Genomic DNA, 12,257 nt, shown 5'->3' with positions numbered 1-12,257 from the left:
AAAAAAAAAACCAACCTCAAGTATTTTACATCTGTGTCTGAAAATCAAGGGATAAGAAATTTCTGTGAATTGCTTTCACCATACAAAGGATGCTTACTAGAAAAAGCTGATAGCATTTTTAACTTGTTTATGAGTGAAATATATTCAAAAGGAGAAAAAAATAATATTAGTTTATACTTAAGGTCTAAATTATCATGTGCTGAAGCTTTGATTTTTTTTTTTTTTTTTCATTAAGGTGTTAAGTCTTGGAATTAGAAGACTTGGAAGATTTTGAGAGGTATATTTAAAATGTAGAGCAGAGTATTAGTTGTTAATTCACACTCACATCCTGCATGTGTGTTTTGAAAATAGTGTCAAAAATCCTCATTCAGAGAGAAGGAAATACAACTCTGAAGGCTACAAAATATGTTTTCAAAGTTTATCTTAATTCTGTATAATATGGTAAAGCATTTTAAAGTTCAAGGTTTACTGTTTATTACTTAAGGAAGGGAATTGCTAGTTGGATAAAAGAAAAATTAAAATGCAAAAACCTCTGATATGTCCAATTGTGTATACAGAAAATCATTGTCAAAATAGTAATATTTGTTTTTAAAAAAAAAACAACCCCAAACCACTGCAGCCCCTCTGATTTTCTATTGCATAAACTATGTTTGCTTTCAACTTCTCGTAACTACACTATTATGCAAGAAAGCATAATTTTTTAAATACCTTTAGCTCTAACTTGAACTGCAGGATCAGTGCCTGAAATGTTGCATCTTCAAGCAACGTTACATTTGACAGGTGTAGCATCAGTGTTGAAATAATTGTAATTGTGGGGAAATAACTCATGTATGTGTTCAAAATGCGATAAAAGGTTAAATATCTGTTGGAATAAATATGTAACTTTCTTCAGTGTGTTTATTTTGGTGATTTCATGAGTTTTGGCATTACCCCTATTTTCTGTAGTTTCATTAGTGTACCTATACACACCTTTATATATACATTGATAGCTTGTTTACCCGGCTACCTTTGTACATAGCCCTGAGTTGGGGTGAGTGGGGCGCTTTCCCCTCTGGGATTTCTGTAAGGGTGCAGCTGTGAAGGGATGGGGAACTGAGGGATGGCCGTGCGTTGGTATATGGTACCTGGGGCAGAGAGAAGCAAACTTTTAACTATTTTCCTTTTCAATAACTTACTAAAACTTGATTACTTACTTATAGCTAGCTGCCTGATTTTGACACATCGGTCCTTTTCATGTAGTTAATCTAAGCACCTCAGAGCTTCCCTGGTTGCATTTAAGCTGTTTTCCAGCGAGCATCTGTTATCTCGGAAATTCAGTATCAGGGGAAAAAAAAAAAAGGTGGAAAGGAGCACCACCCTGTCCTTCGAAAGACCTCAACCTCTTGTTCTGTTCTCAGCTGCGGAAACGCCCAGGCTCAGATTTTAAATCGTAAGATGCAGTTTCTTAATTACAGCTTCCCTCAGGAATGGGAGCCGGCTCGGAGGCTCCCCGGGGGCTGCCTCCCGGCAGGAGGCACCACCGCCCCCCGCGCTGCGGCGCAGCCGGCCGCGGTGAGTAGAGCGGAGAGCAGTGCCGGGGCTGCCGCCGGGGCGGGGGCTTGGGGACCCGCAGGCCGAGCAGGCGGCGGCGGCACCGCACCTGGCAGCGCCCAGGCAGCGGAGCAGGAGGGGCGGGGGGCGGGCCCCGCCTCCCGCCGCCGTACGAGCCGCCACGTCGTCCGGCGGCTGCGTTCGCGGCGGTGGGCGGAGCGCCGCGCGGCGGCCGGGCTGGCGGGGCAGGAAAATGGCGGCCGGTATCCGGGAGAAGCAGACAGGTAAGCGGCTTCCCGCCGTCTCCGTCGCGCGGCGCGGCAGCTGCCCTTCCCGGGGCTCGGCGGAGGGAGGGAGCAAGGCCGGCCTCACGGTGCGGCCGGCGGCTCCTGCCTGCTTCCCCCCAGCCCCTTCCCCCGGCGGGGCCCCGGGGCGGGATGTGGGCGTCTCCACGCCGCCTCGCCTCCGCCGGGGGATTCGCGCCGTCTCACCCGGCTTGGGTCTCCCGGCAACGGGACGGCGGCTCCTAGGGCAGAGGAGCTGGGCCGCCACTCAGCTGCCTTTGCGTTGACGGGCCCGGGGCTCCGGGGGCCTCTGGCCGCAGCTCTTGCCGAGGGGGCACAGGGCCGTGGGTGCGCCCTGCGCGGGTGGCGGCGGGCCCGGACCCCAGGGGCGTGGCCGCAGGTGCCGCCGCGGTGTGGAAATCGCCCCCGGGAAGGGGCTTGCGCGGGCCCGGGGCATGAGCCGGGCCCTTCTCCCGTGGCCGTGGGGAGCGGGTTGTGTTCACCCTCCGTTACAGCTTCCTTTTCTGCCCGTGACAAGCATCAACGGGAAATAATTGTTTAAGGGTGCAAAAGTAAAGCTTCTGTCGTGATGCTCTTGTTCCGACGACGCAGGGAGCGTGTTCTGACCCGCAAGAAATTGAGAATATGAGATTAATAGCTGCAACTATTTATGCAGGAGGTTTTCTGTGGGTAAAGGGTTCGTTATTCAGCCCTTCTTTACACATTGCTACGAGTCTGTGATTGACTCTTTCCTCTCCGTCTTGATGCTGCTTTGTGGAGCCTTAAGCCACCCGTTTGAACACACTCCTGCAGTGCAGAGCATGTTGACTCCATAGTCCTCTACTTCCCCTGCTTGCCAAAGTTTTACAGTTTGAGCTGTAATCTTGTCATCTGCCCCTTGACAACTGCAGGATCTTTCTGGTGGTATAAAGGATTCTGGGTGCATTTATTTAACATGAAACATCTGAAGTCATCTGCCTGAAAATCTTGGTCTGAGTTTCTATGTGAACCTGAAGTATGTACTTCTGTTCTCCATCTTCTTTTTGTACCAGAAGTCTGCTTTCTGTAGTCTCATTCCTGTGGCCATCTACCCTTAATAGTGTTATTCAATGTTCCTTTGCAATCCTTTACTTTTCTTCTCTTTGCTACATTTCTGATCAAGCTCCCTGTTTTTGAGCCCTTATTCCATATAGCTTTATTATTTTCTGTTGTGCTTCAACTTGTTACTTTATTATTTCAGTCAATCCTTACCGCTGAACCTATGTTGTCTTCCATTGGGAAGGTAATTTGTAAGGAAGTAGATTGACCAACTAAAAGATACTCTGAAAAAGGAAAAGATCATTTAGTGTTTGTGTTACCATCTATGTGCACCATCTGTTCTGACCTTTATCCTGGTTCATAACCAGTCAAAGCATATAATTGTGCAAGCACAGTAAAAATCTGATCCTTGCCCCAGAGAATATTCAGCCTAAACATAAATGAAATGGCAATATAAATACAAAAAAAAGAAACCCAGAGATTTGCTGAATGTTTGTCATGATTGTCACAGTATGTCGCTAGTCTGATTGCTGTCTTCCTTAGTAGGGAGCTTATGCCAAGTTTTAATTTAAATGGTGAACTCTAGAAAGCAGCTGCTTCAGATCCAGTAGTACCAAATTTGTAACTATGCTGCTTTATACAAAATTGCTTATATGGCTGAAATGTATGGAAGGTGTCACTGACAGTGAGGGAGTGAAGGCTCCAGGAGCAGCCTGTAGTCAGCTTTCAGGATTGCTCCATGGTGCTAAAAAACAAAACAAAACAAAACAAAGTTATTAAGCGAGTGGAAGGCTGGATTCTGGGGAGACCCAGCAGTCGTTGCTAGCTTGATTCCTCCCATGGTCAAGTTTCACTGCTGGTAATGTGACTTGAAAAGGCAGTACACAGGAGGAGGAGACAGGGACAGACTGCAGAGGAGGACTTTAGAAGCATTGCCTGTGCATGGATGGATGGTGGTAGGAAAGCCAAAGTTCAGCTGGAGTTGAGACTTGCAGCGGATGTCGAGAGCGATGAGGAGAATTGCTGCTGTGACATCAGTAGTGAAAATATGAATAAGGAAAAATGTTGGATCATTGCTAAATGGAGCAGGTCGTTTAGTGGTGATGGACACAGATAAGGCTGAAGTACCCAGTTCCTTCTTCACCTCAGTCTTCACCAACAACTTCTCCCAGGCTTTTCTGTCACTTTGGAGACAGTCATGGAGTGATTCCTCTTGGAAAATATTTCTCATCACGTGAAGGAGAAGGCAAGCATGGATTTACGTATAGTAAATCGTGTCTGACCAGCCTGGTTGCCTTCAGTGATAAAATGGGAGACCAGAGTATGCAGTTTACCTTGACTTCTGCAAGGCTTTTGAGATAGTATTCTTGTATCCAAGTTAGGATGTTATAGGCTGGAGGGATGGACAACTAGGTGAGTAAAAGAATGGCTGGATGGTCAGGCTCAGAGGATTGTGGTTAGTCAGACATACTGGACCTGGAAGTTAGTAACAACTGGAGCACCACATGGGTCTGTCCTGTCACCTGTCCTGTTTAAAATCTCTATCAGTGACCTGGAGGACATGACAAAGTGCAGTCTCATTAAGTGTGCAAGTGACAGCAAACTAGGGGAATCAGTTAATATACTTGAGGGCAGAGCTGCCACTCAGAGGAACGTAAATGGGCGAGAAGAATGGGCCAGCAGGGACCATATGAAATTCAACAATGACAGACATAAATTCCTGCACCTGGCAAGGAAGAACCCTTTGCAACATACAGATAACAGTGCAGGGGACTGGCAGACTGGAGAGCAGCTCTGCCAAAGAGGCCCACAGTGGGCCCTCACATAGCAGCATCCTGAGCCATAGTCACAGGAGCACACCTGGTAGATCAAGGGGAGATCTCCCCTCAAGGGAGATCTTCCCCCTACTCGGCCCCAGGAGGCCACATCTAGATACTGTGTGTAGTTTGTGGCTACTAGTACAGGAGTTAGTCAATTGGAGGAACTTCAGCAAAGATAGTGGCTGGAGCGCTTGCCCTGTGAGGTGAGGCTGCAGGACTGGGCCTTATTCAGCCTGGAGAAAAGGCAGCTTCGGAGGGGAACCTGATATCAGCTCCCCGATACTTGTAGGGTGGTGTATGGCAGGAGAGTAACAACAGGCATAAATAAGATGTTCAGACTGGATATAAGGAAAAGCTTTTTCACCACGAGGACAGTAAGTGCCACAGGTTGCACGGAGTGGTTGTGGCATCTCCATCCCCCGATGTTTTCAAGACTCTTTGCAAAACTTTGTGGTGATTTTGTCTGTGAGTTTGAAGAGAATAGCCACTAACTGGTATTGATGCAAATAGTCTTCTCCTTCTAGTCAAAGATGGGAGAGCAGCACTTCGTGTATTGTTTAATCAGATAAATAAGGAAGGACTCCTTACTTAATAGATTTGTGAATTAGAGGTAGGTGAAAGAATCAGCTTTGGTTTCTGTGTTGAATGGGAAGTTAAATCAAATCTCATTCCTGCTTCAAGGAGTTTTCCTGCTGCAAATCAGGGGTGTTTTTGTACCCCTTAAAGCAGCAATTTCTTCCTATGAGTTCTCAAAATGTTTCAAAATGTGTATCAGTTTTAGTCAGGCGGAAGGGTATTTTTCGCTTGTGTGTATACTACTGTTCCTGTAGGGTAGGAAAAGCACTTCAGGGGAATAAAGCAAACTAGTGCCTACTGTACAGAATGCACCTTCAGGAAGATACTGGAATTATTTTAAAGGCAAACTGTGACAGAATATAGCCCGTCTGAGTAAGGAGAGAGATTCTCTCTTCATGTTTAGGGAGTTGCTTCTTTTCCTTTTGCAGTGTCTTCCAGACCCCATAAATTTTAGCTGACGTGTGCTTTTTGTCAATCAAAGCTGCAGAAAAATAATGAAAATGTGACTTGTTACATTTATATTTTATGATGGTTTTCCTCTAAAGTGAAACAGATAATAAAATCCCAGTAATGTGTTTAATCTCTGTTGTTAAAGTAAAACATTATTCTGCTTTATTTTCTAGTGGCTTTGAAACGTATGCTGAACTTCAATGTTCCTCCTGTTAAAAACAGCACTGGAGAACCAGTATGGAAGGTAAGAACTATTTGAACAGGAATGGGAGAATTTTATAGTGTTCAAAAAAGTTCAGATTTTCAGATTTTAACTAATTAAAGTATCTTCTCTATGTTCTTAACTTGTACAAAGTAATTTTTCCTGTGTGTTATGAATATACAGAATTAAATATCAGAATTGCTGAGAAAAATACATGTTTGAGATATTGGGTGCTTGAAGACCCTTGATTCTTCAGGCAGTATTTTAGTGAGCAACTGAGGAGGACATTTTTGAAATATACTTGGGTCTCATTGATACCTGTTGGCAGAAACTTACGTGATACCTTACAGGTGAACTCAGAGTCAGAAAGAAGCCCGTAGAAAGGGAAGAGCTTTTGATAGCCTTAAATTTAGGACAAGCTGAGCTCAAGATACCTTTATTAGCTTTAAAAAGTAAGTAATTTGTGAGACGCTTTTGCTGCTGCAAAGCATATATTCTATCTCCTCATCTGTTCTGTTGTCTTTTTTTTAGCTAGTTGCTTTTTTTCCTCTCTGGTTCTCCTTTTGTTTCATCCTGAATGCAGTCAGAGAAATTCTACACTTACAATAACAAATTTCTGACAGCAGATTCCTGTTTGACTGACACTTTTCAGATGTTTCTTTAAAAAAAAAAATATAGTAAGCACAAATGGAAGTCCTTGACAAATTAATGATGTATTATAAATTGGTAAATGTTTAGCACCTTTCAGGTTAGGACCGTGGTTCCTTAAAACAGAACTCCTATATCCTCTGTATCCTGTGTTCTACTGTATACACTTTTTATGCCACTTTATAAAAAGATATGCATCTGTTTCAGGTTCTCATTTATGACAGATTTGGCCAAGATATAATCTCACCTTTGCTGTCAGTAAAAGAGCTGAGAGATATGGGGATCACTTTGCATCTGTGAGTAAAAGAATCAGGGGGTTGTTTGGTTTGTTTTTGGTTTTTTTTTGCTATAAAGAACATTATTTACTATTCCCCCAAAATCACAAACAAAACATTGAAAGTCATTTTATGAATAACTGCTAAAATAAAGATCATGCCCTGTCTTGTTTCTAAAATCAGATGGTATCAGAATCAGGGAGTGGAAAGGTCATTCCAAACGCTGTTAGTAGAATTTCTTACTAAGTAGAGGAGACCCCTGTTCGAAAATAAGAATTGTCAATAGGTGTTTTGGGGAATCTGTCTGTACAGTTCCCTCTGTGTTCATATATCTCTAAATTATTTTGGCACAGTCTGTTTCATGGGACTGCTTATTCTCTGCTTGTGTTTTTGCCCATAGATTTTAATTGTGTCTTGTCAAAGGTACGGAATCTTCAAGTATTTTAAGAGATTTCCCATTTCTGTTTCTCCAGATAACATTTGTTTAGTTCATTGTCATTCCTTAGATGTAGTAGCAGTCATGAGGATCTTTGAAGATATGTTTATTTTTTTGAAAAGTTTATTGACTTTTACTGAGTGAAGGCTAGAAATGGAAACACTGTTTGACATGTTGACATATCAGCAGAAATGTGAGAGAAACGTGTAAGCCCCTTGCCTGTCTTTGTTTTAATGAGCGGGAAAGGCAAGTTTAATAGTATGAGATACGCAGGTTTTTTGTTGTCATGTCAACAATTGAGATATGAACTTTGTGGATACAGTATTTTACCTTCCTCTGAATGGGTTAATCTGTTTTTGAAGATTTGCAAAGCCTTTTCTCAAGCTTTGAGTAAACTTTGGAGACCTCTATTATAGAAATATGATTTTGCTATTTTTTAATGATTTGTTCTTGCTAAAAATCTAGCTAAATATGGAGAGAAGCTGTAGGAAATTAAATGTGTCTGTATAAATAAATAATTTATGTAACTTTTATAATTTTACACAAATGAGAGGAGGAACACATTAGAGATGTATTTTTTCTTCCTTTCAGGCTTTTGCATTCAGATCGGGATGCTATTCCAGATGTTCCGGCTGTTTACTTTGTAATGCCAACAGAAGAAAATATTGACCGAATGTGCCAGGTAACCTGCATACTTAATGTTTCAAATGAGTGGATACAGGTGGAGTGCGTGACGCTCTACAGAGGTGGAGTGCGTGACACTCTACAGAGGTAGAGTGTGTGAAGTAGTTGTTTACTCAACAGAGTGTGGCTGTTCTATATCTAGTTCTTGTGCGTGTCTGAACACCTTTGCTTGTATTTTTATATATTAGCACGTATTTGTCATAAGAATATTACCCAAAACTTTTACATGCAAAACTTCAGTTTCCCAGAAAGTAGAAGGGTAAATAAGTCTTCTGTGTTTCAGAGAGAGAGTTTTGGGAGTGAAAAGACAAGAGGCAGTGGGCACAAATCGAAATATAGGCAATTCCATTTAAACATAAGAAAAAAATGTTTTATTGAAAGTGACTGAATGCTGGAACAGATTGCCTGGAGAGTTTGTCAAATCTTCGTCCTTGGAGATGTTCAAAACTCGACTGGACACAATCCTGAGCCCCCTGTTCTATTTGACTCTGCTTTGAGGGGGGGGGGTGGTTGGACTAGCCTAACCTCATTTTTTTCACATGCTTTGGGAGGAATTGATGGAAAGTTGACATCTTCACCAAAGGAAGGAAGAAGAGCAAAGGGTACTTTTGGTCAGGGGTAAGATGTGGAGTAGTAGTTGCTATCTGTTAGCTTAAATTTTGTTTTCTGTTTTTTTTGCAGTTCTGTGTTAGGTTAGTTATATCTGGTTATGTAGTCAGAACACTGCATACAGGGCTATAGGAACAGACAGCTAAGCGCTTCCAAAAATTTAGTTTAGTTGTGGAGAATGGGAACATCACATAGTAAAAGTAAGAATGTTTTTTAATTAGTCAGAAAAATATCAGTACTTATTCATGAAAAAGGTTGTGGTTTTCTTTCCTTTTAGGATCTTCGAAACCAGCTTTATGAATCTTATTATTTAAACTTTATTTCTGCCATTTCGAGAAGTAAACTGGAAGATATTGCAAATGCTGCCATAGGTGCTAATGCAGTAACTCAAGTGGCTAAGGTAAGAAAATCCCCTCCTCTCTAATGTTGAAGGTGCTACCATTACAGGTGTTATTGCATTCTTACATGGCCACTTCAGTGCCATACACAGGTTTTCTGACTGAATCATGAACAAAATAAATGTTTAGCTAGATTCAGTATCAGACATAGATTTACTGGCAGAAAAAGGGAAATCTACAGTCATTTCAGTAGCGCAGCTTAGCACTATACTTCAGCTTAGTCAGAAGAGCAAGCACTGCAAGACCTTTGTGCTAAATGATAAGAGAGGAAATACAGTGTTTTCAGAGTTTTCCCAATCTCATCAGCTCAAGGAGTGCATCCAGTGCGTGTATAATGGTGTGGGGTTTTTAGCTCCTAAATACATGAAAAGTGCAGTATGAGTGCGGTTGTCATTCCAAACAGGCGGTGTACTGTAGAGGCAGATGCTTCATACATACACGTTGTTATTCAGTACACTCTTACACCTTTATGATTTAAAAGCAGGTGTCAGGTGTGTACCCTCTTATTTTTGTGGAATGCCTGTACCAAAACCTGCAAATGATTACCTAATTATTTTTGTATGTACTTAAATGCAATCACTTTTTCTCACTCCTGTTAGGGGGTACTACTGGCATGAGAGAAAGAAACGGTTGTGAAATGAAATGAAAACTACTAGTATCGTTTAAGCATTAGGTCTTCAGCAAGAGTAAATTGGTGTAGCACTGAACTTACTTTCTTCAACCTGTTTTTTTGTTGTGGTGTCCCATTAACAATTTATGCTATAGAGAGGTTTGTTTTTTTCTTGAATGTACACATACGTTACAGAAAAATTAGAAATCATGAGCTATAATCACTCGTTGTGTAGATCTTGCCCTCTTTCCTGTCTGCTTCCTGAGACCTCAGCACTGTTTATGTTGTAGTCCTTCATATTAATTAAAAATAAACCTATAATATTATAATATCCTCCATATATGCATTTTCAGTGATGACTGGCTACTGAAAATTTTCTGCAGAAATACTTGAGGTTTAATTGTTTTCTTTTGGCACTTTTCAGGTGCTCTAATGCTTTCTGCTGTCACTCAATCCTAACACAGGCTTTTAAATCTATACATTGTATCTTGCATTTCTTATTTTAATAGGTAGTTCTGTAAAAGGTTCAAAAAGAAGTAGCAATAAATCACAGATAGGTTTTGGTTTTTTTTATCCTTCACTCTGGACTGTTCTGATTGTTATTCCTTGATTTCTAGGTGTTTGATCAATATCTTAATTTTATTACTTTAGAAGATGACATGTTCATATTGTGTAACCAAAACAAAGAACTTGTTTCGTATCGTGGTAAGCAAAATTTGTATAAAATTTATACTGGAATGTCCAAAGTTGAAATTTACTTTTGAAGTTGTTGCTAATACCAAGCAATTATTTGATTTTGCTTTGATCTGCTCAGAATTCAGGATAATCTGTTAGATGTGTAGTTTAAAGTCATGAAGGAAGCTGTTCTTACTATTAATTATTAATTTTAATTTAAAATAATTAATTATAAATTAAGATATTCATTTTAGCATCTTTACTACGTGGCTATTTTTCCAGGTTTTGGCTCAGATGGAGTTGATTTTCCTCCTAGTAGGTGGTATAGTGCTGTGTTTTGGATTTAGTATGAGAATAATGTTGATAACACACTGATATTTTAGTTGTTGCTAAGTAATGCTTACACCAAGTCAAGAACTTTTCAGCTTCTCATGCCCTGCCAGCATGAAAACTGGAGGTACACAAGAAGCTGGGAGGGGGCACAGCCAGAACAGCTGACCCAAACTGGCCAAAGGAATATTCCGTACCATACAATGTCATCCTTGGCATATAAACTGGGGAAATTGGCCAGGGCAGAGCGGTGGCGATGACTGCTCAGGGACTCGCTAGGCATTGGTTGGTGGGTGGTGAGCAGTTGCATTACTTGTTTTTCTTGGGTTTTATTTCTCTCTTTTTGTTGTTTTCCTTTTCATTACTACTACTGCTATTATTATTATTACTGTATTTCAGTCATTAAACTGTTCTTATCTCAACTCATGAATTTTCTTACTTTTACCCTTCTGATTCTCTCCCACATCCTACCACGGCAGATGGGAGGGTGAGCAAGTGGCTGCATGGTGCTGAGTTACCAACTGGAGTTAAGCAGTGACACTGTTGTAATACTGAAAAATAATTATGTATTTTTAAATAATAAATTTAGTAAAGCAAAACTGCAGTAGAGACATACATGGATAGTAGAGCTTTTTATACGTGGAAAATACAGGGAAAAATTCATATTGTTTACACATGTAGATAGGCAATGTGGGTGGCCACTATGTTTTAAGTACCCCTGTTTAGACATAAGCTCTTCTGCAGTTCTTAAGGAGTTAAGTATTTTGTTTCTATGTGAATGGTCAGTTGAAAAGTTACTGTAAGGAATGCAAAGCAAGAAAGATGACTTTAACTGACAGACTTTCTTCTGGACAGTGACCGGTTGGTACCTGCGTTTCTTATTCAAGACATGAAAATGTGGCAGGGTGCAAGGAGAGATGGTTAGGATCAGGGGAATAGTGCAAGGAAGAATCTGGGAAAGGGCATTCTAGAAAATAAGAAATGCTGATTGCTTCTGCAAGCATGTGAGCCAAGCATGTCAGCTTCTTCGTAAAGTCTCAGAATTGCACGTGAAATCATCTTTGTGGAACAATTTTTTTTTTTTTTTTTTTTTTCCTGGGACTTCTGGTGGACCGGTTTTGGAACCTAGCAGGAAAACCAAGTGGCTGCCTTAGGTCAGTTATCTCTACAGCTATCGTGCTATGGCAGCTCAAGTCAACATATATACTAGTTGTCATAATTGTCCACGTGGTTTTCCTCCCTCCTTTGATCTGACTTGGTGCTCCCCTGACCCATTCAATACGCTAAATCAATAGAGAACTTCACTCTACCTCTCCTGCCCCTCTTACTCAAATGGCTGGCTATTACAGGGTTGGTTGTCTTGCTGTCTGTGCTGTAGTTTCCCTCATCTTCAGCTTTTACTTCAGAACCGGTGATTTTGGAGCTGCAGAGTGTTTGTTCAGTCAACTCGTTCCATAGAGAACCAGCTTATTTATGTGATCTACAAAACCACTGCAAGGGAAGCAGCAGAAGTGTGGAAGTCGAAGGCAAGAGCCCTTTTTTAGCAGCAGCTGCTCATTACTTAAGTGTAGTCACAGTATCTACACACAGTGTCACAAAGTTAATTCAAAATTTATTTGGATGCATAGAATACTCACTAGTGACCAGGTAGAGATGAGAAGTCTCTGTATGCCTAACATTTAGCAGTGAGAT

The 12,257-nt window shown here is 41.3% G+C and overlaps 1 protein-coding gene across 1 annotated transcript in view; it reads left to right on the top strand.

The window, feature by feature from the left end:
* The first annotated feature begins 1,763 nt into the window (after positions 1-1,763).
* SCFD1 (sec1 family domain containing 1) overlaps positions 1,764-12,257 on the top strand; it is a 53,959-nt gene continuing 43,465 nt past the window's right edge. The window contains exons 1-6 of the mRNA XM_086749349.1: positions 1,764-1,814; positions 5,872-5,942; positions 6,756-6,844; positions 7,851-7,941; positions 8,830-8,952; positions 10,178-10,265. Coding sequence (XP_086605475.1) covers positions 1,784-1,814; positions 5,872-5,942; positions 6,756-6,844; positions 7,851-7,941; positions 8,830-8,952; positions 10,178-10,265 — 493 coding nt within the window. The 5' untranslated portion in view covers positions 1,764-1,783. The remainder of the gene's footprint in view (positions 1,815-5,871; positions 5,943-6,755; positions 6,845-7,850; positions 7,942-8,829; positions 8,953-10,177; positions 10,266-12,257) is intronic.

The sequence above is a fragment of the Chlamydotis macqueenii genome, chromosome 5, assembly GCF_036417535.1.
Source record: "Chlamydotis macqueenii isolate bChlMac1 chromosome 5, bChlMac1.mat, whole genome shotgun sequence".
Taxonomy (NCBI): domain Eukaryota; kingdom Metazoa; phylum Chordata; class Aves; order Otidiformes; family Otididae; genus Chlamydotis; species Chlamydotis macqueenii.
Note: the sequence above shows the minus strand (reverse complement) of the source record. Positions and strands in the feature narration are given on the sequence as shown.